The following is a 27,879-nucleotide window of genomic DNA, read 5'->3' as shown; positions in this document are numbered from 1 at the left end:
ATGTGCATGTCTTTGTATGTGTAGCATTCTTGACTTCTTTCCATCCTTAAGCCAATGCTATCTTGGGGTCTGTTTTCTCTTTGTTGCCTTCTGGGTGCGGTTGTTCTATGTGACAGTCTCTTATTTATGCTTGGTGGGTGTTGTTCTTCTGCCCATACTAGGTCGGCAAGGATCTTTTGTAGGGCTGGGTTTCTTGCAACGTATTCTTTGAGTTTTCCCTTATCTGGGAAGACTCTTACTTCTCTATCTATCTAGATTGATAATTTGGCTGGGTAGAGTATACTTGGGTTTGCATTGTTTTCCTTCAATTTTTGGAATATGTTACTCCACTCTCTCTTCTTCTTCATAGTTTTTGCTGATAGGTCTGGCCATATTCTTATTTGGGAACCTTTATATGTGATTGCTTGTTTTTCCCTAGCTGCTTTCCTGATTTTCTCCTTTTCCTCAAAGTTGGATAGTTTAACTATTATGTGCCTTGGTGACATCTTGGGATTTAGTCTAGCTGGTGTTCTTTCAACCTCCTGAATGGTTTCCTGGTTTTCATGCATTAATTTGGGGAAGTTTTCCTAAAAGAATTATCTTACTATTGTTGCAGATGACTTCTTTACTGTGCCTTCCCTTGATAATCTAATAATTCTAATGTTGTTCCTCTTCAAAGCTTCAGACATAGCTCTTAGGTTTTCTTCAGCTTCTCTGATGATCTTATTAGATTTTGTTCTTGTTTGTTCAAGTCTGCTTGGCTCTCCTCCAAGTCACTGGTGTGGTTCTCTGCTTCCTCCAGTCAATTCTCGAGGTCCGTGGGTCTAATACTGGTTTTTGTTATCTCCTCCCTAAGATCTTGTATGTTCTTTTGGTGTGTGGACTTTATCTCCTCTATCATCTCATCCTTTTTCTATATTGTTTCCCTCATATACTGTATGGCTCCAAGCAGCATTCTTAAAATTTCTTTCTGTGGCAGCTCAATGTCTGCTTCTTCCGTGGATGTCGTTATGTTCAGGACATCTTCTGCCATTGCTTTTTGTTTCTCCTGTTTTTTTCGTTGAGGTCACTGGGACTGATGACTGTGTTGTGTTATTTTTTCCCCCCAGAGGTCAGGTGCCATTTTCCAGGGAGTCAAAGAGCACTGGTTCTCTCTAGGAGACTTGTAGGAATCTTTCTTCAAACTGCCTATGTATAATTTCACTATGGAATTATCCTACCACTTTATTCTCCTGTGGCTTCCTTCTTAGAGGAGTGCCCCAGAAGGGTGGTGGCTTGCTTGCTTTGGTGTAGAACACCGAGAATGGTGGGCAGAATTACCTTGGCCATGGAGATCACTGCAGAGGTTGGGCAGAGTTTCCTGCAGCAGCTTGGAACATTGGCAAGTGTTGGCCAAGCTACCTTAGGTCATGTGAGACACTAAGGTAGGTGGGAGGAAGTTTCCTCAGTTACACTGGACAACAGAGGAAAAACAGGGCCTTCACCATCCACACAGGCAGGAATTCACTGGTAAAAAGTTGGGCAGAGTACCCCTAGTGGAAGTTGGCCAGGCTTTTCCCAGCCTTGGGCTATTCTGCACAGCGTGTTGCTAATCTAACTGGGTTGGAGCAGGCATAAATGCCCTAGACCAGGTGTCCTCAACCTTTTAAAAGAGGGGGTCAGTCACTGTCCCTCAGACCCATTGGAGGGCCAGACTATAGTTAAAAAAAAACTATGAACAAATTCCTATGCACACTGCACATATCTTATTTTGAAGTAAAAAAAACCAAATGGGGAAAAAACACCCTATGGGCTGGATAAATGTACTCGGTGGGCTGCATGTGGCCTGCGGGCTGTAGTTTGAGGACCTCTGCCCTAGGCTAATGGGAGTAACCTGGATTTCAGCAGTGGAGTGTGAGAGAACCTGGAAGAGACAAACAGTAGGGAAAAAAATTAAAAAGTAACCCCACTGAGACTGTGTGGAGATAGAGAGAAGAGAGAGAAACAAAAGTAACAATATAGTTGATCCCTGAATCCCTGCCTGTGGAGCAGCAAGGGTTTTATCCCTGCTTCGAGGTGGCGGCAAGCTGCGGCTGTGTTGAGTTAAAGCCCCTGCACTGGTTCCAAATGGTCCCGGCTCTCACCAGGACAGTGGCAGGGCTAAGGTAAAGCCCTAGCTGGCCTCCACTGTGCTAAGCCAAAAGCCTCCACCCCTCAAAACCTTGTGGATCTGTGCCTACTTTTATCTTTATGGTGCCTCTCCTGTGATCCAGCAGTGTTGAGTTTCCCTCTTACTAACTCTCCTGGACTGATTCCTGCACCCCTGGTATGTGTTACTCAGTTGCCATCTTCCCAGAAGTCGCGTCCACTATTTTTATAGAACTATGATGATGACAAATTCTCTACAAACAAAATATGCACCTGCCAAACTAAAAATAAGTTGTAGGTTTATCATTTGTTGAGGGTTGCGAAAGACCTTTTTGACTCTTGAGTCTTCTAAAGATCTTTTATGTTAAATGAACTAGTCAATGGGAAAATTTTTTAAAGAGTTTCTGTCAAACCAAATTCAGACTCTTATCAAATTTAGCTCAGTGCCTTGAGGAAAAAATGAGGTGCCACGGGTTGCTTTCTTAAGGCATTAATAATGATATTGTTATTCAATAATGAACATCATTGATGAAATGCCATAAGAGTATTTTCATATTTGGCACATATATTTCTAAGAATTTATAATAGTGAATATGAATAAAATGTTTTTAAAACTCCAATTAGAGATACCTAGGGCAAGAAGAATTTGTAACATTAGCATTCACTTTTTACCCCTCATGGTTCAAAGTCTTTCTGAGAAACTATGATATCTTCCTTACTGGCAAACCTGGCAGATTTCACCGTTCAGGCACAATTGCTATGAAGTACTAAAAATAGAATTGAGAAAAGGAAGAAAGGGGAAGAGGCTAAAAGCAATAACATAAAAGCAAAACAATTTTATTATTAATTAGTCACTAGTAACTAACTTGTTAACATTTTTGATGTCTCAATCCAATCTGTAGTTCCTAGTTAAGAACTTATTTTGAGAGATCTTATAGATTCCTATTCTCTTCTCCTGTAATTCCTAGAGAAGAAAAAATATCAAGGAATTCCTAGATAACTCTTCCTCATATTGAAATGAAAGCCAGGTTTATATCCATGATTAATGTTGTAAACTCTGAAAGATTACTTATAATAGTATTTTGGCAGGTATGAAAAATTTTTAAGGCATTTTAATACCACTGTGGTTCTGCCAGATTGTGTTTACAGGACACAGACAATATTCTAGAGTTGTTTAAGTCTGTGTCATAAATAAGCATTTATTTTTTGAATAGGGAAATTGTGATTATAGTAAAACTTCTACCAGAGTTTAAGATGATCTTAATTCAGTAAAATAAATTATGCTTATATAAAATGACAAGGAGCTCTCTAGTGCTATAATGGATTATGTGATGACCAGCTAACTGCAACGTAGTCATTTTGAAGTCACCAGCCACTCCATCAAAAAAAGATGAAGCTTTCTACTCCCATAAAGAGTTACATCTCACAAACTCACAGAGGCAGGTCCACCCTTTCCTATAGGGTTTCTATGAGTCAGATCAAGTCGATGGGAATGAATTTTAGAGATATGTAATGATATATCTTACTCTTTATGCAGTGTTAAAAGGTAGGAAATGTTTTATTGCTTTTTAAGTAAGATTTATTTGTACTTGATGGTGATTTAAAACTCACTGCTGTTGAATTGTTTCGTACTCATTGCAACCTTATAGGACAATATAACTGCTCCATAAATCTTTATGGGAGACTGTAAATCTTTATGGGATCAGACTCCTTGTCTTTCTCCCATGGGCTAGCTGGTGGGTTCAAATGACCAATTTTTCAATTAGGAGTGCACTACACCAGCATGGCTTCTTATAGTTCTATTAAATTCTAATTGGATAAATGTTTACATTTATCATAGATTTTTAGAATAACATTTGAAAACATAGGGACTTGGTTGTAATTTATACAACTAGGCTAGATATTTACTTCTGTGCAAAATTACTCAATATATATATGCGTAAAGAACAACAGCAAAACAACTTTATTTTCCTAAGACAATGAAAAAAAAGATCCTTAGTGGTAACAATGATTCCACAATACTTTTTCTGCTCTATTGGTAAATTCCCTTAGCAAATAATTCTTACCATGTATAAACTGCATTTTGCTTATTTCTTTGACTCATATTATTAGTCTTACTGTTTGGAGAATGCACACCTGTACTAGTTTATATTTCTAGATTATATGGCTACAAAATATCTGAAAAGTGATCACTTCAGTAGATTAGCTTATTTTATTCTGCTTTACATAAAGAACTTTAAAATTGATAAGTTGCTCACTTACTGTCTTCTTCTTGCAGGGTGCTTTGGTCAGTGCAAGTTCAGATGATACACTTCATTTGTGGAACCTTAAACAAAAAAGACCTGTTATTCTTCATTCTCTTAAATTTAATCGAGAACGGTAAGAATGTCTGAGTTGCTGAAAAAATTTTTTAATGTAAAGCAAAATTATTTCCTAAGCAACTTTTAGGTTAACTGTTCAAAGTTTTAGAATAATAATATCTAGAAAGAATTTGCTAAATATTTTAGCTTTTTTTTGGCTTTTTTTCCTATAAAATGCATAATTGGTATAGTTTTAGTCATTTCCTACTGGAAAAGGCTAACCTTTTTGTTGTGCTTTATAATCCATGACTTAAGCAATGATAAGTTCTTTTTTCCTGCTCTAGAGTGATGAAAACCCAGACCTAAATTTTGTAAGTAGATACTAAATGTATATCTATATGCATTTTGTTCATGGAAAAGTTACCTTTCACACTTTAACTCTATGTCTGAAGCATTTTATATTTAAAGACAAAAGGTTCAAATATCAAAAAATGTTGCCACTGATGGCTAATTACAAGTTTAGCCACACTAATATACAAGATTAAGTTTTCAAATCTAGGTGTAGCTCTGTCATTTTAGAATGAAATCTTAATGATCACAAAGGGAAAATTATATCATTGGATATGATAATTATACTATATTTATAATAAAGCATACAGTTATAATGTTTTTAATTATAAACTCAACCAGACCTAGAACATGACCCTCAAAACTGACAATACGCTGAGAAATAAATAAAATTGATTTGATTACCTGTCTCTATAATTTAGCTATGGAATAATCTAATTTTTCTTTATTATTTGAGAAACAGGCTCTTTGCAGTGAATGGGAATGACTATCCCATTAAAAATGATTTGTTAATAATGAAAGAGAAAGCCCTGGGAGAAACTGATGTTGATTATCAAGTCCCACTCAAATTGAGGAAAGTGAAGAATGGAGGAGGCATGCAGTCATTGGCTGAGGCACAGAATACCACTCATTTTATTTTATTGAATGAAGAAAGCATCACTAATGGGTCAAAGCTTAGGGAGGGACATATAACTTTTAATATTCTTTTCCAGAATCATAATATTCAAATACATCAATTCTTCTGCTTCCCTTACTCAGTGTCTAATTTTCACATGCATACAAGACAATTGAAATTACGATGGCTTTGGTCAGGCACACCATAGTCCTCAATGTAACCCCCCTGATATTAGACACTTTAAAGAGGTCTTGTGCAGCAGATTTATCTAATGCAACTTGTCTTTTGATCTCTTGATTGCTGCTTCCATGAGCATTGATTGAGGATCCAAGGAAGACAAAATCCTTGACCACTTCAATATTGTCTCCATTTATAATGATGTGAACTACTGACATTTGAAATACCCATGACATATCTTCTAGCATCACAGCAACACACAAGCCATCGCAGTTTGACAAGTTGACAAATAAGTAGTGGACCAGGGAAGCTAGCAGGTTCCAAATGTTAAGGATATAGTTCTTTAGTCTACAACACATCTTCCCAACTCTGCTGGCATAGCTCTTTCTTTCTCTCCCTCAGCCATGTGGTCCCTTGGCTTCTACCTTTTTCTATGGTCTGGGAGGCCCACCACTCTGCCTCATGGTCTCAGTGTGGCTCCTCTGATCTATCTCTTGGTCTCAGTGCTGCATCCTCTGCTGGCTCTGTCACTTTTAGTTCTCACTTGCACTCTGATGGGGATCTTCTTTCTTATTCCTCACGGGATTCTTTCTCTTACTGCTTTTGAGATGGATCACTTATATACTCAGTGGAATGGCAAAATTGTTCAATTAGTATTTCACACATCCTATTTGCATGTATACATAATCACTTGGTGGGAATTATAAAGACATGGATAGAAGATTACAGATAATTTCACTTAACCACAGATAAATATTGCCAGGTAACTCGAGGATAATCACTTTTATAATTTATGTTTTTCCTCCAAAAGTAAGGAAAAATATTTAAATGTGTGATGAAACTCAGGAAAATTCTGGTATATATAGGTAAGCTAACCAAGTATCTTTTGGAATGGCCTCCAAACCCTCTTGCAATTCATTAGTTATCCATTTAACTATGTCAAATATCTGTATATCATTATATTTATATTATATGTATTATAGTTTATATTATAACTCTTAGTTTGCTTATTGAGACCTTTGGTCATACACTCTGAAGGAGTCCCTGGCCCTAGATGATTGAGTAATAGACTTGTATATTTTATTTGTTTCTGGTGCATGATTCTTGGATTGCTTTAAATCTGATTTTAACTTAAATATAGAAGAGAATCTATCTTGATTTCTATGTGATTCACAATATGAATAATATCAAACTTTCACATTGTGAGTGTATCAACAACTATATATATATTTGTGTATCTTGGGAGCTGCATAGGGTTGTTTTATATGGCTTTCAAGTGAAAATAGATTGGCTATGCTGTGCATGTCCTTAGATTAAATATATACATTAACTCAGAGTTTATTTTTGTTTGTGATGTTTTCCTAATTATTGACACAATAATATGAGGGTATCAGGAAGTATTGCTATAAAATAATAGAAACCTTTATTAAAAAGATATCAAAGTGTGAATCCTTCTCAGTGAGGGTCTTCCTCTTTTTTGCTGACCCTTTACTTTACCAAGCATCTTCTCCAGGGACTGAATTCTTCTTATGACATATCCATATAGATGAGACTAAGTCTTTCCATTCTGGCTACAGTTTATTCCTTTTCTGTGTTAGATAGCATACAATTTAATGAATATACCATAACTTGATCACAATTATACATCAATTCCTTGATCTATATTGAAACTTTGTCTTTTAGGTTAGCAAATGCAATAAAAACACTAGATGAGATTTTGATTAGAAATATTTTGAATTTGGTTAGTTTTGAGGGAACTGACACCTTTACAATGTTGATTCATTCCACCTGATAACTATATATGAATAATATATAGCAATCTGATTTATGTAATAAGTTCATAAGCATTATACACTTACATGTACAACACATATATATTAGTCGTGTATATGTATATGTAGTATATATCCTATGTATTTGACTTTTCTAAATAGGGCTTATAAATTTCTCATTTAGATCATTTAAAAAATTTTGGCCTTGGAAATTTTTTATGTTATGGTAAATAATATCATTTAAAAATATTGTTGTCAATAGAATTTATGTTGGAATATGGAAATGCCTTTGTTTTTATGTTGAGTTTGTGCTTAGTGGCTTTGCTTAAATTTAATTAACAATTCAAGTTATTTGTTTATCTTGTATAGGTTTTTATGTGTACACAATCATGTCATTTTTGAATAATGATTGTCTTATTTTCATCTTTGTAATTATGAAACTTTGATCTTATTGTGTTGTTTTAGTTAGTTGCCTATTGTTACATAATTTTACCACAAAGATAATAACTTAAAATAACATAAATGTATTGATTTCATAGTTTTTGTGGGTCAGGAGACTAGACATGGCTTAGCTTGGTTTATGCTTCAGGATCACAAACTGCAATTAAGACATTAGCTAGGGTTGTAGTTCATTTGAGGCTAGATTGGGGAAGATCACATGTGTTTGGCAACATCCTCTTCTTCATAGATTGTTGGATTCAGGGCCTCAATTTTTTGCTCCCTGTTGTCCTATGTGACCCTCACCATAAGCCAGTACTCAACATGGTAGCTTCTTCAACTTCAGAATGGGAGAATCTCCTCATGGAGATCACTTGGTCATATGTTATTTATTCACAGACATGATATCCTGTGACCCTTGCCATAGTATTATGGTTAAAAGCAAGTTACAGGTTCTATACATGCGCAACAAGAGTGGATTATACAGACATGAATACCAGGATGGGGAGGGATCACTGGAATGATCTCAGAATCAGCCCATCACAGACTTCCAGTAAACTGATGAAGCCAAGGGACAAGGCAATAATTTTCTTTACAATAGTCTTAAGTTGCCAATTATTGGGTCAACTGAAAAAGCGGTAGAAATTTGAACAAAGTCCAATGACTTCAGAGTTCATCACTTTGGGAAAACTGCCCTCTGCTTCTATTCACACTCGAGTGTTTCAGCTCTTAGTTCAAAGGAGCGTTTTAATTCCTTTAAACTCCAATAGGCATGTTTAAGATAAATTTTGGTTCATGTAGTGGAGTTTCCAAATCAAATCCTTTTGGTGTGACCTATGAAGATGCTATCCACCTCACAAACACAAAATCTAGGTCACCTATTGCAGGAGGCATGGATTATCAAAGGCAGAAAATAAATGTCGTAAAAAATGCACGACTAACAACATAATACAGGGCAGATTCCCCTAATGGGAGTCTATACAAATAATGTTAAATATGCTCCCCAAGGGAAGACATCCCTTCTCTAGTTTATCCACCTTCTCTGGTCATCAATTTCCATTCAAATTCACTGGACACCTTCGTAGGGACACCTATTAAATTAGGGTCACTGTGAGACAATGCTACATGACAAGAACTATTTTGTCCTCTTCTACTCCTTCCTAAAGGAAAAACTGACCCCAGCTGAGGTGAAAACTCCTCTGAGAACTGACTTTTAAGATGCATAAATAAATGCTAATCAATGTATTATTAGCATTAGACACATAACATTGCCTGGGAGATCAGATTAAATGATCACTTACCTGCCCCAACCCCAAATTCACTGGTTTGATTTTCTTTTTCCTTGGAGAAAATTAGTTCCTTAAAGAGACTGTATTCTTCTACAGAGCAAAACCTTCAAAGCAAATTAGTCTACTGGTTTTTCTTGCACTTCATTTAAATTAAAATGGCTTTTAGGCACCAGTGTTTGCTTGTTTAGTTTTAAGACCTGAAGTTTAAAATGAAACCATAATTGGTTTATATGGATTGTCCCAACTTCCATGAAGTTGGTAGAAAGCCAGAGGTAGAACAGATATATTAACAGCAATATTAGGTCAAATGCTTGAAAGTGAAAAAGAAATACCATGAAGTATTTGCCTATATCTTAATAACAGCAGTAGCAGCTACCTTCTGTAAAAATCTAAGGTTGTGTATGAACAATGGCATTAAATTTGGGCATTGGAATAGTCATCTAATAAGACACAGAACTGTCCCTTTTTAGAATTTAGCAGGAAATCTTAATGTTATTCCATTTTCAACCCATAACTTAAATCTCACTAGTGTCTATCATCATGATTTGTATGAATTTGCTAAATTTCCAAATAGAAGCTTTCAATTTGAGAATCACAATATTTTAAACCTATAAGTTAAACAACTTGGGAAATATGAGAAAAGTAGTATTAATCTAAAGAGAATACTTTTTAAATGTCTAAAATTGGTCAAAGGTTTTTAATTAATCAGCAAAGTAGAACTTACTGACAAATGACAATTTAAAAATGTCTCTACTTATAATAATAATTCTTAAAAGTATAAGATGATGGTAATTAATTTCAAAACTAATACAAAGTTAAATAGTCAATTAAAAAGAAAGTTTAGATAAAAGTATCTCTAAGCAAAATGATTAATATTAATTTCAAAGAGTTTCAAATATGTAATGTTTTTGAGACACAGTAAAAGTTAAGATAAACTCAGAGATATATAATTTTGCTTCATAGGTAGATTATGTAAACAATTGACTAAGGACAGAAGACTATCAAGATTGAGCAAATTTTGTTATTATTTTAATATTTTGTAGCTTGTCCAACTCAGGAATTTATTCTATTAAGCATCTTGCCATTGAAGTAGTAGTATATAAATAATAAAATTACATCCGTAATTTAGTTATTACAGAACATGTTAATAGCAAGAAACTCTGTTAGCTGTTATTTTATATTATAGCAAGAAATTTGACTGTGAAATAAATTTTTTAAATAAAATTTTACAATTTCTGTCTTTACTACATATATTTTATAGTACAACCTTTAAGTTGCAAAAATGATTATATTCATTATTAAAGCCAAGTATCAGGATATCTTTTCTGCATATTAAAAGAATTAGTCATTCCTAATTCATTTAAACATATTTAACTTGATTGTTGTTAGGAGCCATTAAATTGGTTCTGACTTACAGAGATCATATGCACAAGAGAAGAAATATTGCTTGGATCTGCATCCTTCTCACAATTGTTATGTTTAGGCCCTTTGTTGCAGCCACTGAACCAACCTGCCTTATCAAGGATCTTCCTCTTTTTTGCTCCTCCTCCATTATAATATGAATGATGTCCTTTTCCAAGGAATAGTCTATCCTAATAGCATGTCTAAAGAAAATGAGACTAAGTTTCATCATCCTCTTTTCAAGGAGTATGTTGACTGTACTTCCAAGACAGATCTATGTCTCTTTCTGGCAGTCTATGGTACTTTCAATATCCTTCACCGGATCATTATTCAAATACATCCATCCATTCTTTGGTCTTCTATATTCAAAATGCCCAACTTGTACATGCATATAAAGTGATTGAAAATACTGTGATTTGGGTCAGACACCCTATGTCTCAAAATTACATCCCCATTCTTTGACACTTTAAGGATGTCTTATGCAGCAGACTGACCCAATGCACTACGTCACTGGATTTCTTGACCATTCTATGAACATTGATTGTGCATCCAACCAAGATGAAATCTTTGACACTGCCAATTTTTCTCAGTTTGTCACGAATGATGTTATTGCTTATTGGTCCTGTTGTGAAGATTTTTGTTTTCTTTAATGCAGTCCATACTGAAGACGACAATCCTTGATCTTTATCAGCAAGTGCTCCAGCAAGCAAAGTTGTGTCATCTGCCTATGAAGGTTGTTAATAAAACTGCCTATAAACCCAGTGCCATGTTCTTCTTCATATAGTGCACACTTTCATCCTATTTTTCAGAATACAGATTGCATAAGTTTGGTAAAAGGATGCAACTGTGATGCACACTTTATTTTATGTTTTAAAATAAATTCTTATATTGGGAGTCTTACAGCTCTTATAACAATCCTTACATCAATTGTATCAAGCACATTTATACACATGTTGCCATCATCATTTACAAAATCTTTTCTGTCTACTGAGTCCTTGGTATTAGCTTCTTTCTTTTTTCCACTCTGCCCCACCATCCCACCCTTGTGAACTCTTGATAAATTATCAATTTGTTTTTATTTTCATATTTCATACCATCCACTGTCTCTCTTCACCCATGTTTCTGTTGTTCATCTACTAGGGGAGGACCAGCCATCATTGCGATGGGTACCCCCCAACCCCGTGTCGTGGTTTCTTCGTCCCCACCCCTCTACACACAAACCTTCCCCCTAACCTCATGGTATTGGTACTCCCTTTATTGTACCTGAGGGGTTTATTTGTCCTGGATTCTCTCTGTTAAGAGCTCTTATCTGTACCAGTATGCATGCTCTGGGTTAGCCAGATTTGTAAGGTAGAAGTGGGGTCATGATAGTGAGAGGATGAAGGGGAGGGGTGGACATTAAAGAACTGGAGCAATGTTGTGTGTTTCATTGGTGCTATACTGCACCCTAGTTGGCTCTTCCTTTCCTTGTGACCATTCTGTGATGGGGTGTCCAATTTTTTACAGATAGGCTTTGATTCTCCATTCTGACACACACACCCTTTCTTGATTTTAAACCATTCAGGATATTCTTGTTCTGTTAGAACAACTGCCTTTTGATCCAGATCTAGGTTTTTGTGAACAAAATGAAGTGTACTGGAATTCCTATTATGTTGGATACTATCTAAAGTTTGTTTTGATCCTCATGGTGAAGTACTACTTTTGTGTAGTCAATAAGACACAAGTAAACATCTTTCTGGTATTCTCTGACTTCAACCAAAGTCTATTAAATATTAGAAATGATTTTTCTCATTCTATGTCCTCTTAATCTGGCTTGAATTTCTGACAGCTCCCAATCAATATACTGCTAAAACTGTTGTTGAACAATTGTTAACATCATTGTACTTGCATGTAATAGTACTGATATTGTTAGATAATTTACACATGCCTTTGGGTCACCTTTCTTTGGAAAGAGTACAAATATGGATATCTTCTAGCCAATTGTTCTGGTAACTGTTTTCTAGATTTCTGGGCATGGGTGATTGAGTACTTCCTGTATTGCATCAGCTTGTTGAAACATTTCAGTTAGTACTGAAGGAAAACAGTGAACCCTGTATTTCCTGGGCTGCCCTTCTGCGTTGCCTCACTGAGAATTACGTTTGTCATTTTAAGAGTGCCCCCACACTTATGTTTTCTGTGGTCAACCAGCATTTCCGTTTCTCATATTCATGAGGATATAGGAAACCTTGAATCCTGCAGGTTCCTGTGTGTCCTAATTGCAATTAGTGCGTCCAATTAGTGCATCCTAATTGCAGTCAGTACAGTTGTCAATTTCTGGAGCCTTGTTTTTCAGTAATGCATTTAGTGTATCTTGAACTTCTTTCTTCAGTACCATTGGTTCTTGATTATATGCTACCTTTTGAAAAGTGTGTATTGTCCATTTGACCAAGGACAGTAGCTCTGTGTATTCCTTCAATTGTCTTTTGATGCTTCCTGCACAGTTCAATATTTTTCCCATAAAGTATTTCAATATTGTAACTTGAGACTTGAATTTTTTCTTCAGTTCTTTCAGCTTGAAATATTCTGAGTTTGTTCTTCCTTTTTGGTATTCTAACCTCAGATATTTGCACATTTCACTAGAATATCTTTTTGAGCTTCCCTTTGAAACTTTCTATTCAGGTATTTTCATAATTTTTCCCTTTTCTTAAGCTGCTTTATGCTCAAGAAAAAATTTCAGTATCTTTTCTGCTATGACATCTATTTTGACACCCCCCACACCTTTTAAATGACCTTTTACTGTCTACATGTATGATGCTCTTGATGTCATTCCACAGCTCATTTTGTCTCTAACTTGGCTTAAGTATTTTTCAAAGGACACAGATAACCAAATTATTTTACTTTTGATTTCTATTATTTTCTTGGGAAGAAGTTACTTTTTCCAGGATCCATCTTCTTCTGTTTGAGCTAATTATTGATATTTTAAAGGTTTATCTAAGGTTAATACAAAAAAATTGAAGTCATCAATAAACAATTTGGGGAAATTTATTTCCTTACTTTCATTATAAGAGCAAGAATGATTTGAGAAGCAGCTTGTTTATCTGCCTTGTTGCAATAGTGTTCCTCTTATTTTTCAGTCTAAATTATTTCTAAAGGTCAGAAACTCTGGTGAAGTTGACAGATCTCTCCTTCGTTAGTGGAGCCATACCTCAACCACCTCAAATGCAAGCAGCACATATCTAACATAGTTGCCTGGTATTAAAGACTGTTCTTTCTCACTTCTGCTTTATTATTTTTCTCATTATTAATGCAGCTGCAAGTGTATTATTACTATGCTTATTTTGCCAGCAACAATGTTCCTGTGCTGACATTCTAGAGGTTGTTTCTAAGGTCTCCTCAAGGCTGCTTAACATAAACCTGTGTTGAAGGGATTTTTTACTTTGTCTTTCTTGCTTTGCACTGGATGTTCAGTACTGGTGACTTAGAAAGTTGTTATATGGCAGTCTAAAAAATGTTCTAGACTCTTGAGCCTTAGATTTCTTGTCCTTATGGAATTAATAAATTACTTCTTTTCCTTAAATCAAAAGAGAAGAACACATTCACCAAAAAAGAATTGAATTATATGCAACCATTTCAATAGGTAGAATATGATTAGAAACTTACATTATTAAAGGAAGAAATCCAAGTTGTGTGGAGAGCATTAGTGAAAAACAAGGCTTCAAGAATTGACAGAATGTCATTTGAAATGTTTCAACAAATTGATGCAACATGTAAGTTCCATACATGTTATATTAGATTTATACCTTATCTTTAGCTTTTCTTTCTGAATAACATTTTTGGTTTTCATACGTTCATTGAAAAAAGAGCTAGTGCCATGATGTGTTAAGCATTGGGAAGTTAACCATAAGGTTGGTGTTTTGAACCTACCCTGTGGGACAAAGATGTGTTAGAATGTTCATTACGAACATCTAGAATGTTTAGCTAGAATGTTGGTTTAGAATTCTGCAACTTTGCTTAACTTGCTTATTAGTTTTAGATTAGGGTCAGCTTTATGTTCATCTGACTTATACAGTGGTGCAGGAGCCTGTGCTTGGCTAAATGCTCTACTCTTGCCATCTTGAAATTTCAAATACTTTTATATTTGGACTTGTATTTTATATGTGAAATCCAAAGAAACAATGGAGAATGTTTATAAACAGAAGTTATATACACAAAATGTATGTCTAGGTTTTGGCTGCATTTGCATTTATTTGTGCTGTTCCATGAGCACAGCTTTTCGATGGACCCACAATGCATGTGCATTTAAGGAGACTCAAAATGAAAGCAAGACATGTGTGTTATCTGTGGCTGTGGAAGTAGGGGCACTAATAGTCCTGAAAGACCACACTATCTTAGGAGTCACAACTTAGTTGTATAGAAAGAACGTAGTGGCATTGTAAGAATAAGGATCAAGAAATCTTCTTATATCCTTTCATCATTTGTGTTACATTCCTATATTAGCTAATAACTTATGCTAAAAATAATGACAGAGAAGAATTATTTGGCAACTTATAGTTCCTTTTCTTACTCATTAATACACTGAAGGTAGAATGTGCTGGTAGCATGTATATGTGTCAAGAGAAAAGAAAAATATTTCAATTTATTTTGGGTATGCATTCTTTCCTGGTAAGAACTACATACATGTGCATCTATGAATTATAAAATACAAATTGTGTAATTTTGGAGGATTCTGCATGTAAATTAAATGTTTTTCATTAAAATTGATAATTTTATAACTTAAAAATGTTTCAGAAAGTTAATAACCTTTTAAAATTAAATATTTTTAATGTAGAAAAAATCACAATGAAAAATCAAGAGAGCTCATGAAAGGGAATTAAAAAATTTTTTTTTAGTTTCACAGCTTCATTTAGTTTTTTTCCTGAAAATTATATTGGGAACATTTTTCTGTGCCATTACACATGCTTCAGAACATTATTTTTTCCCAAACTATTTCATTTAGTGGCTAACCCAGACATCTTACCATTCCATAGGTCAATTACATCAAGCAGTATTGAGCAATTGCTATTACAATCAGTTTTAAAATATATTTCTTCTCCTTCAACTTCTTGATATCAGCTCCCTTCCACCCCCACTCACGCCATTTGTTCCCAGGAACACTTATTTGGTTGTTTTCTCAATAGGTTCATCAATCTTGGGTTTCATATACAAAAAACAAACAAACAAACAGAAAACACATAATAAGGATTCTAGATGACTACCCACAATGACAAGCTACATCAGAGATAAACCCAATATGAAAAGACTAACAAAAACAGAAAATATTGAAAACCAGATCTAGCCCAAAGTGTATCAGAGGGAGGGGAGATCAAGTGACAAAGTTTTAACTGTTCAAGTCAGATTTATCATTTTGATCTTCTATAGTCATCTCTTCAATGTGCTGTGTTTGTAACCAGTTTATTTCTGTTCCTCAATTATGGTTAGAGAGAAAACACCAGAGACTTATTTCCTGTGTAGATCTTAAAGATGAATTTTGCACTCCACTGTCATCCATCTGAGCCAGAAACTCAAATTTTAAGCTCTTGATACTATTCTCTTCTTCAATTTTGGATTATATAATTTAAAAATCTTGCATTGTGGATGTTGGTGTGCGTCTTACATGTGGACTTAGTTGATATCTCACTTAGATGGCTGCTTGTTTGGAAACAAGCCTTTAAATCACCAGATACTATACTATCTGATAGCTGGGCACCATCTAATTTCTCCACCACACTCTGCTATAGCACCCATATCTTCTGTGCTTCCTTCATGAGAGTGAGTATTGGGCATGTCCATGTTATACGAAGGAGTAACCCCTAAAAATCAGATCAAGCTCTGAGTTATTGCACAGTGATGTCTCCTGGAAAGGTTCTCTCTGCTCATAGTGAATTTTTTTGTAAAAGCAGTTTCCCTGGAACCTTGTTTTTTATGAAGCCAATTTAAAAGAACAGTGTGTGGCTGTGAAGTTTTGTATCCTGCTCGGGAAAAATGCCACAGAGACTGTTGTGATATTGAACACAGCTTACAAGGACAGTGTTCTGGGGAAAACTCAAGTGCACACATGGTTTTCTCATTTCAAAAAATGTGAAATGGCGATTGATGACAAACCTCATTCTGGACATCCATCAACTTCAAGATCTGATGAAAATGTTGACTTATAGTGCATTTGGAGTTCATTCCACCTGGTCAGACTGTTAATCAAACCTTCTATTTAGAGGTTCTGACGAGATTGTGTAACAGTGGGTGACAAAACAGACCTGATTTGTGGCAGAGAAGGGATTGGTTTTGCCACCATGACAATGCATCTGCTCACACAGTCATCTAAGTGCACCGGTTTGGGGCAAAACACTCACCTGACCTCGCTTGATGCAACTTCTTTGTGTTTCTGAGAATGAAGAGGGACATGAAAGGACAGCAATTTAATGACAGAGAAGATGTGAAGAAAAAGATGAGGGAGGTGCTGTCAGCTATCCAAACAGATGAGTTTGAAAAATGTTTCCAAGAGTGGAATCGCAGATTTGATAAATGTATTAAGTATAATGGAGAGTACTTTAAAGATTAGAAGGTTGTTCTGTAAATACTTAGCTTTAAAAAAACTTCAATTTGGCGGGGGGGGGGGGCGCGGGGAGAGTTGGGAGGGGATAGCCACTCTTAAGAATGAATTGTTCTTAGATTGTAGCTAGGATTAAGTTTGAGCCCCAAATGCATTCCTGGTTCTCTTATTTTTATCTGCCTCAGGCTCCCCTTAGAGATCTTGTTAATTTATGGAAGAGAATTTTATGGTTCATCTCCCTGGTGCATAAGGATGTTCTGTTAATAGTGTCATTGATTAGACCATATTGCTAATTTTTAAAACACTGTTGAGATGTGATTGAACAAGTGTAGGTTAACTACATACCTGAATTATTCATTTATAAAGAATAAATCCTATTAATACAAAAATGGGAGTTGATTGTCAGGCAAAATTTACAATAATATTCACTGACAATGTCAATCAACAGTCTGCCAAAATAATACTTATCTTAATACAGCAAGTGGGACATTGATTTACTGAGTCAAAGTTGGTCTGCTTTCTGACAGTTCAGTACTCTTGGTTAAGCTGTCTGCTGTGTCTTCACATACCATGTAATTTCAGTCTTATGTCTCCAGATTACAGGTGTGTTTAAGGTAGAGTCTAGTTCACTTAATGGAGTTTCCACAATGGATCCTTCTGATATGGCCTTTGGAACATGTTGTACACCTTGAAAATTCAAAATTCAGTGCCCAGTGCTCTATTGCACTCAGCCGGTTCCCTGCGTGTGTACAGCAACTTATGCTAATGTGGTTCATTTGGTGAATATTACCAGGCATACTCCCCCATTAGGGTCCTTAAAATTATTGTTAGTATTTTTTCCCCTCAACTTTGAAGTTGGTCCCTTCCTTTTATTTTTCAACAGATGTGCACTTGTCCTCTCCCAGATGAGTCTGCACTCTTTTTCCTCTCCTAACTTGACTTTACCATCAGTATGCCTTGTCCCTCTTATAGGAATGCCTGCCAATTCAGGGTACCTCATCATAGCTTTTCATGGCAGCCACTAAGTGGTCATTCTCCCCTCTCCCTCCCTTGACAATCCAATCCCAGATGATATGAGGACCCCTCCACCAAAGTGACCTTCAGGGTACCCACATAGAAAGGATGGTGCCTAGTTCATTGGAACCAGACAGGTTCTCTACCAGGTTGTTTGGCTGCCCTGGCTAGCAGACTGGATGGCCTGCAAGCCTGAGCCTGTGTACATCCTGTTGCTTTTCCCTAGAGCAGTGGACTCATACAGTATTTTCCCTTCTGTGAGTGACTAACTTCACTCAGCATAATGTTTTCCAGATCCCTCTATATCATGAGCTGTGTTTCATTGATGATTTTTAGGGATGCACAGTATTCCATTGTATGTATATTTCAAAGTATTTTAAACAGATTTAACAAATTATTATATTGGAGGGCTCTTACAAATCTTATGACAATCCATTATTCAATTGTATTAAGCACACTTGTACATGTTGCCATAATATTTTCAAAACATTTTTTTTCTACTTGAGTCCTTGGTATCAGCTCTTCCTCGCCCCCCCTCCACTTCCCCTACTCCTCCACCCTTGTGAGTCCCTGATCACTTATATATTATAGTTGTTATTTTGTGTCTTACACTGTCTGTTGTCTCCCTTCACCCACATTTCTGTTATTTGTCCCCCTGGGGGTTGGTCTCCCAAGCTTGTGATGGGTTCCTCCTTTCTCCAACCAAAATATTTTTATCCATTCTTCTACTGATGGGGATTTAGGCTATTTCCTTCCATCTTCTTCCTATTGTGAACTGTGCTGCAATAAACATGGAAGAACACACGAGTGATCATGATCTGTCTCATTTCTTTGGGGTATATGCTGATGTTGCTGGGTCATATGTTAATTCTATTGCCATCTGTTTTAGGAATTACCAATTTACTCTCCACATAAAGGATAGATTTTATTACTATTCATGACACTTTTTTTGCTTTTGAAACAAGAGGACATTTTATTTTGCACCAGGCCAGATAGTTTATGAAGTCAAAATAGTTTTGTTTCTGAATGCTCGTTGTGAATTTTCTATTTAAACCATCATGTCATCTGCAAATAGGAACAATTTTACTCTTTCCTTTCTAATATACATGTCTTTTCTTTATTGACTTATTGCACTGGTTAAATCTTCCATTTTATGTTAATTAAGTGATAACAATGGACAATTTCGCCCTCTTCTTAATCTTAGGGTAAAAATCTTAGTATTCTTTTTCTCCTTTATGGTAATTTCCACTGTAACTTTTTTGTGTTGCTAGGTGATGTAAAGGTGATTCATAGAAATCCCATGTGACAGAATAGTATTGCCCCAGAGGGCTTTCTTGGCTGTGATCTTTATAGAAAAGTTCCATGTTTTCCTCCCATGCAGCCAATGGTTAGGTTTAAACTGCCATTGTCAGTATCTGAGCACTTAACTGCTTGTGCAACTAGAGCTTTTTTTGGTATATACTTTTATGAAGTGTAAGAAATTTCCCTCTATTCCTATTTTTATGAACATTATTCTCACATTTACTTGGTATACTTGACTATACCAAGGTATTAAGCTGTGTGGATCATAACAAACTATGAATAACCTTGAGAAGAATGGGAATTCAAGAACACTTCAGTGTCCTCATGCAGAACTGTACTTGGATCAAGAGGCAGTTGCGCAAATGGTACAAAGGAATAGTGCATGGTTTAAAATCAAGAAATGTATGTCTGTCAGGGTTTTATACTTTCACCATACTTATTCAATTTGTATGCTGAACAAATAATCAGAGAAGTTGAATGATATGAAAATGAATGTGGCAGCCACTTGGAGCAATGCTTATTAATAACCTATAATATGCATATGACACAATTTTGCATGCTGAAATTGAGAAGGACTTGAAACCCAGAAGGACTTGAAACCCTTGCTGATGAAGATCAAGGATTGTGGCCTTCAGTATGGATTACAGCTCAATGTAAAGAAGACCCACATCCTCACATCTGGACCAGTTGCTAACATGATAAATGGAGAAAAGGTTGAAGTTGTCAAGATTTTGGGGGGGGGGGTTTGATCCACAATCAATGCTCTTGGATGCAAGCCAAGAGATCAAAAGATGAGTTGTATTAGGTTAATTTACCACTCAGGACTTCTTTGAAGTATTGGAAAGCAAGGATATTACTTTGAGGACTAAATTCACGTGACCCAAGTCATTGTATTTTCAAATCACTTCATGTTCATATGAAAGCTGGCATTGAGTAAGGAAGACTATAGAAGCATAGATGCATTTGAATTGTGTTGCTGGAGAAGAATATTGAAAGTACCATGGATTGCTAAAAGGAAAAAAACTGATCTGTCTTGGAAGAACTATGGTTAGAGAGGACCTTTGAGACAAGGATGGTAAGACTTGATCTTACATAATTTAGACAGTTGTCAGGAGAGACCAGAGAAGGACATGATGCTTGATAATGAAAGAACTGAAGAAAAATTCAAGCCTCAGGTTGAAATACTGGAGGGTTCTCTGAGAAAAAATACTGGGAGGGGGGGGGGAAGAAGATGGAGGGTATATATATATATATATATATATATATATATATATATATATATATATATATATATATATTCACTCTACTAAAAAGAATTGGTCAATGTTCAACCATTTCAATAGGTAGCATAAAATCGGGAACCAATGGTATTAAAGGAACAAGTCTAAACTGCATTGAAAACTGCATGAAAAACAAGACTCCCAGGGATGAAAAGAATACTAATAGATGTTTCAATAAAGAGATACAATGCTGGAAGTGCAGTTGTCTATGCTGAACAAAGTGGACCACAGCTATCCATCCAGCTGTTTGATAGAGATCTATATTAATGCCCAATACAAATAAATGTGATCCAACATAATTCAAAGATTATTTAACACTATCTTTAATATCACATGAAATTAAAAATTTTTTCCAAATCATTAAAAAATGGATGTAGCAGTACATTTCAGGGAGAACCCAGAAATTCAAGTTCAATTCAGAAAAGCTTGTGGAATGAGGAATATCTTTGCTGATGTGAGATGGCTTTTGGCTGAAAGCAAGAAATACCATAAAATGTTCACTTGTAATTTTTTAACCAAAGACATTCTATTGTGTGGCTCATAACCAATTTTGGATAACATTGTGAAGGATGGAAATTACTGAACACTTAATTGTTCTTATACAGTTCCTGTATATGGACCAAAAGGCAGTTGTTGAAACAGCCAGGGGATGCTGGAGGGTTTAAAGTTAAAAAAAAAAGTGTGCATCGGTTAGCTGAACATAATATAAGAAGTTGGACTATATGAAGAAGAATGAAGCATCAGAAATGGAGATCAACTCATTAACAACTTGTGATATGCAGATAACACATCACTGGTTGCTGAAAACCAAAATCAACTTGAAGAACCTACGAATGAAGTTCATAGATTACAGCTTTTGGTTATAATTTAATCTAAAGAAAAATATACAAGTAGAATCATGATAAATGAAGGAAATATTGAATTTGTCAAGGATTTCATTTTATGTGGATCCACAATCAATGCCCTTGGAAGCAACAGTCAAGAAATCAAATAGTGTATTGCACTGGGGAAATATACAGCAAAAGACCTCTTTATAGTGTTTTTTTTTAAAAAGCTAATATCCCACTTAAATGAGTAAGGGACCTCTGGCCCATGTCATGATATTTTCAATAGCCTGGTATGCACGTGAAACCTGGACAATAAATATAGAAAGCCAAAGAAATATAATACCTTTGAATTATGATATTGAGAAAGAGTATTAAATATTTCATGGAATGCCAAAATCATGTGTAATTCTGTCTTGGAAGTAGTATAATCAGAATGCTCATTCAAAGCAAAGATAGTGCAATTTTGTTTGACATATTTTGGACATGTAATCAGGAAGACCCAATCCCTGGAAAAGGACATATATTTGATGAACTCAAGGGTCAACAATAAAGAAAAGACCTTCAATGAGATGGATTGGCATAGTGACCGAAACAATAGGCTGTAACATAACAAAAATTGTGAGAATTGTGCAGTACTGGGAGGTTTTTCATTATGTTGTACATAGAGTCATTGTAATGTGGGATCAACTCAATGGCACTTAATAACACCAGTAACAGTAGCAACGTTTCTTTGTAACATTTTTTCCCTCTTTGGTGAGTCCAAAGATACTGCCAGATTTTTTTCTTATTGTGCCACAGGTTCCTAGGACTCTGTTGATTTATTATAGTTTATTGTCTCTGTTTAGCGGATTGAGTAACTTGTTTCTTCTGACTTTATTATCTGTTGGTTCCATTCTACTAGTGATTGTATACAGCAACTTAGAAAAATATCATTGTTCAGTCCTAAAATTTCTGTTTCTTTACTGTTTTCTTATTTTATCACTTTTTAAAGAATATAAGTGCCCACTGAAGCACTGTTATGATTGCTGATTTAAGTTTCTATGAAGAATCTGTATAAGGATTCAGCAATTCTATCCTATCCACAGCTCCAATTGTACCATAACTGTGTAGGGAGACTAACCAAGATCATTCAACTCCGATGCCAAATTATGTAGTGGTTAGCACCCAGTTCTAATATGTCAGCTGTGGCATTTTGGAAATCTTAACTTTTCTTCCTTCACCCAGAAAGACTTTAGCAGTCCTTGATTCTTTTCTATCTTATTTATAGCTATTTGGAGCTGGTTGTTATCTCTAGTCCTCCCTAATATAAGTCTATAGGAACCAGCTGTAAGCACATGACTCCCTTTATTTCAGATCAGTCAGCCCTACAACTCCCTTTAAATCAAGTAATTTACTGGAATGGCTCACAGAGCTCAGAAGAAACACCATTACTGTGAAAACAATTTTAATAGAACAGGATCAGCTGATGCTATGCATAGTGAGAGGTCCAGGGGGAATCTCAGCATGAGGCCTCAATGTCTTCTGTTCTCCCAAACAGAAGCTCATTTTGACTAATCAGGAAACTTAAATCAGGACACGCACTATGATTTCTCTCAATTGCCATCCCTTCTTTATAAAGACCGTGGACAGCTCTTAGCCTAGCAAGCTTCTCTACCAGAACCTTGGAAAACTTTCTACTGGACTGCCTGACCTGTTACAGCTGTTGATGCTTGCTTTGCTGAGCTCTGCTTTTTTGTTTCTTTCTCTCTCTCTCTCTAGGGGATATGCCTTCTGGTCTTCTGGTCAGGGCTCTGCCTAATGCTCTCTTAGCCAGGATTTTCCTCTGTGGCTGCTTCCTTCAGTACCTCTGTCAATTGAATCAGAGCTTAATCTACTCAGCAAAGTTATTATACAGTTTGGGTCTGGCCGCCACAGCTCTTTCCTGAGTCTAGGAGAGTTTTCAGCCTAGGGCCTCTATGCCCCTATAAGATGTGCCATCTCCCATCAAGCTGGAGGCCCACCAGAGTTTCAATGCTTTAGAGTTGATTTTTTTTTTGCAATTTAGTTACCTTTATTACATGTTTTCAAGTTATGTGGCCATTATTCTTTTCCAAAAAATTTTAAAAATTCATTTTATTTGGGGCTCATGCAACTCTTATCACAATCCATGCATACATCAATTGTATAAAGTACATTTGTGTATTCCTTACCTTCATCATTCTCAAAACATTTGCTCTCCATGTAAGCCCCTGGCATCAACTCCTCATTTTTTCCCGTTCCCCCTCCCTCATGAACCCTTTATAATTTATAAATTATTATTTTGTCATATCTTACACTGTCTGATGTCTCCCTTCACCCACATTTCTGTTGTCCACCCCCCAGGGACAAGGTTAAATGTAGATCCCTGTAATCAGTTCTCCACTTTCTATCCCACCCTCCCTCCATCCTCCTGCTATCACCACTCTCACCACTTGTCCTGAAGGGATCATCCATCCTGGATTCCCTGTATTTCCAGTCCCTATCTGTACCAGTGTACATCACTTTAGAGTTGTTATAAGCTCCTTTGTCAGTTGCTGAAGCGAGCTCTAGGATTCCTGGTCAAGCTGTCATTAAGTGTTAGGTTGCTATTCATAAGATTGGCCCAAATAATGAGAACCTTTTTTTTTCTCCTATTGTGGGTTTTGATTCCCAACCTCAAAATTTTTTTTGTTTTATTTCATGTATCTGAGTCTTAAGTCTCTCAATAAATGCAGGGGGGGGGACCCTAAAAAATGGCAGTTCAAAATTTACCAGATGCTCCATGGAAGAAGTTGAGGCTATCGGTTCACATAAATATTTAGTCTCAGAACTCTGCATAGGGTCGCTATGAGTCAGAATTGACTTATAAGTAGTGGGGGAGGGGTGAACTCTTTGTCCATTATAAATCAAGTAGCATTCCCAGCTAGATGAACAAAAGTAACAAGTTCTTAGAGGTAATCATCAACTTTGCAAGTCCACTGAAGTTGAGTTCCAAGAACCAAGGATTAAGAACTATATAAGGGAATTTACTCTGTGCAGAACAAGTATTGTTTCAGTTTGAAAGAATCAGGAACAAAAGTCACATGAGGCAATTCCACACCTTGTAGTTCTGTAGTAGCTCTTCACAGTATTTGTGTCTGTTGATTTTCTTGTTTCTTTCAAATTGTTATCACCCTGGTTCTCTTATGATGAGTGATTTCTGTATTTGTTCTAGTAATTGGGTTGTTATAATTGTGAGACTCCAGGTCTTAGCTCCTCCATTTATCTGTCCATTTGTTATACTGTGGTGACTGATGTGTTGCCATGATACTGGAAGTTATGTCAGTAATATTTCAAATACCAAAAGTTTCACCCAATGAGAATAGATTTTTGCATACTAAAATCAGACTACAGAGAAGGAATAGGCTGTCAATTTCTGAGGAATTAGCCTTATGGATAGCAGAAGGACATTGTCAGATACTGAAAACTTCATGAATAGTAGCATAACATTGTCAGTGATAGTGCCAGAAGATGAGTCCCTCAGGTCAGAAGACACTCAAATATGACTGAAGAGGAGCTTCTTTCTCAAAGTAGGTATGACCATAATGCTGTGATAGAGTAAAGCCTTTGGAATCTTCATTTACTTATGGGGCACAACTCAAAATGAGAAAAAGAAAACAGCTTCAAACATTTACTAATAATTGGAACTTGGAATGAATGAAGTATGAATCTAGGAAATTTGAAAGCCATCAAAATTGAGATTATATCCCAGCCATTAGTGAGCTGAAATGGACTGGTGTTGGTCATTTGAATCAGAAAATCATATAACTTACTATTCGAGGAATGACAGATTCGAGAGAAATGGTGTCACATTTATCATCAAAAAGAACATTTCTTGAAATACAATGCTGTCTGTGATAGATTAATTAATATCTATCTGCATACATGAAAATCCAGTCAATATGACTATTATTCAAATTTATGCACCAACCATGAAAGCTAGTAATGAAGAAATTGAAGGATGCTGTCAACCCCTTCAGGGTGAAATTGATCAAACATGAAATCAAGATAATTGATAACTGGGAATTATTGGTGATTCATATGCAAAATTTGGAAACAGAGGAAGGAACAGTACTTGAAAAATATAGCCTTGGTGATAGAAACAAAGCCAGAGGTTGCATGATAGAATTTTTCAAAGCCAGTTACTTCTTCATCACAAATACCTCTTTTTAATGACATAAAAGCCATATACTTTCCCAAATGGAATATATAGAAATCAAAATACAAAAGAACTGGAAAACAACATTCAAGCCTCAAGTTGAAATACTGAAAGATTCTATGGGGTAAATATTGAATGATGCAGGAAGCATCAACAGAAAATGGAAAGAATATACAGAATCACTATGCCAAAAAGAACACGTTGCCATTTTGCCATTTCTGGAGGTAGCATATGAGAAAGAGCCAATGGTACTGAGGGAAGAAATTCAAGCTGCCTGAAGGCACTAGCCCAGCAGTTCTCAACCTGTGGGTCGTGACCCCTTTGGTGGTCGAATGACCCTTTCACAGGGGTCGCCTAAGACCATCAGGAAGCACATATGTAGTGCTTGTTAAATTTCCCCGCTGAGAAATTACTCTATATAGACAAATTATTAAACTCTTATCAGATAAATAGTTAACATGCGTTTTATCTCATTCTGTTGATTGCCTTTTCACTTTCTTGATGATGTTCTGTGATATAGTAAAGTTTAAAAACTATTTTCATTTGGGAATGGGTTTTCACTGTTATGTTAACAAGGCAAGATTAATATTGTGTCTTCAATCAATCTCTTATGAGATATGAGATTAAACAAGCAAACAAGAGAAGCAGAGATTCCAGTCCATATCAGTTCACTCAAGAGCAAAAGTTCAAATAGACCAGGATTTTACTCCAGAGCCAACAAAGAGAGCTGACACTTGAATTGGGACTTCTAGCTTTCTAAACTGTAGAAAATAAACTTCTGTTTGTTAAAGCCACCTATTTATGCTATTTCTTATAGCAGCACTAGATAACTAAGGCACTAGGTATTTTATACAATAAGTGAGGTCATGCAATATATTTCCTTTTATGATTGCTTTCACTCAAAATCATGAAAAGTTTTTGTTTTTTCTAAAGAAGATCAAGATTCTTACTTTTAATATTGTTGCCCATACTTTTGTTGCCAAATGTAAGGATTTATCCTGAAGATTTCTCCATGCTTCCTTCTAAGAGTTTTATGATTTTAACTCTTATTTTTAGGTTTTTAGTCCTTTTTGAATTAATTTTTTAATATGGTATCTGATAAGGGTCCAAAATCATTATTCTACATGTGGAAATTCAGTTAACAGCATCATTTGACTATAGATATATGAGTTTATTGACATAAGTATTCTGTTGGTTTATATGTCTATCCTTATGCTACTAGAACATTGTTTTTTTTACTGTAGCTTTATAACACATTTTAAAGTTGGAAGGTTGAATCTTCCTACTTTGTTTTTGTCACAAGTATTTTGACTGTTCAAGATCCCTTATGATTCCACATGAATTTGAAGATTGGTGTTTCTATTTCTGAAAACAGGGTGTTAAAATTTTGACCCAGATTGCGTTGAGGCAGAAGATCAATAAGGGAAAGTATGAAATCTTAGAAGTACTAAGTATTCCAATCCATGAATATAGAATAGTTTCCCATTTATTTACTAGTACTCAGTGCCATCGAGTCATTTCTGACTCACAGTGACCCTATAGGACATCGTAGAACTACTTCTGAGCTTCTGAAACAGTAACTCTTTATGGGAGTTGAAAGCATAGTCTTTCTTCCAGGGAACTGCTGGTGGTCCTGAGCTACTGTAGACTGTACTTAGCAGCCCAATCCATAACCACTATACAACCAGGGCTCATTTTTCCATTTATTTAGGTATTCTTTAATTTCTTTCAGTAAAGTTTTTATAGTTTTTAGCATACAGGCCTTTCATCTTCTTGGCTAAATGTATTATTTGGTGTTTTATTCTTTTGGATGCTATTTTAAATAAAAATATAAATGCCATTATAAATGAAATATTGCAAGTATAAATATTTTCCTAATTTCCTCTTTGGGTAGTTAATTGCTGGTGTATAGAACATAATTTATTTTTGAATGTTTATCTTATACCTTTATAACTTTGCCAAATTCTTTTATCTACTTTTTTCTGGAATCTTAGGGAATTTCTCTATATAAAATCATGTCATATACAAAGGAGATAGTTTTCCTTCATCATTTATAGTTTAAATATATTTTTTCTGTTATTTACTAATTACTCTGGATAGAACTTCCAGGGTGATTTTAAACAGCAATGGTAAAAGCAGGCATCTTTGTCTTGTCTTGGCCTTAGGAGATAGTTTCTGTTCTTTCACCAATAATTATGATATTAGCTGTGAGCTTTTCATCAGTCTATCCTGTTGAAAATGCTCCCATC

At 35.6% G+C, this 27,879-nt stretch overlaps 1 protein-coding gene across 2 annotated transcripts in view; it reads left to right on the top strand.

The window, feature by feature from the left end:
- STXBP5L (syntaxin binding protein 5L) overlaps positions 1-27,879 on the top strand; it is a 361,575-nt gene that overhangs the window by 68,969 nt on the left and 264,727 nt on the right. For both annotated transcript variants that reach the window (XM_075555662.1, XM_075555661.1), the window contains exon 4: positions 4,385-4,485. In XM_075555662.1, coding sequence (XP_075411777.1) covers positions 4,385-4,485 — 101 coding nt within the window. The remainder of the gene's footprint in view (positions 1-4,384; positions 4,486-27,879) is intronic.

Source organism: Tenrec ecaudatus, chromosome 8 (genome assembly GCF_050624435.1).
Source record: "Tenrec ecaudatus isolate mTenEca1 chromosome 8, mTenEca1.hap1, whole genome shotgun sequence".
NCBI lineage: Eukaryota > Metazoa > Chordata > Mammalia > Afrosoricida > Tenrecidae > Tenrec > Tenrec ecaudatus.
This window is presented reverse-complemented; position numbering and strand designations above follow the sequence as displayed.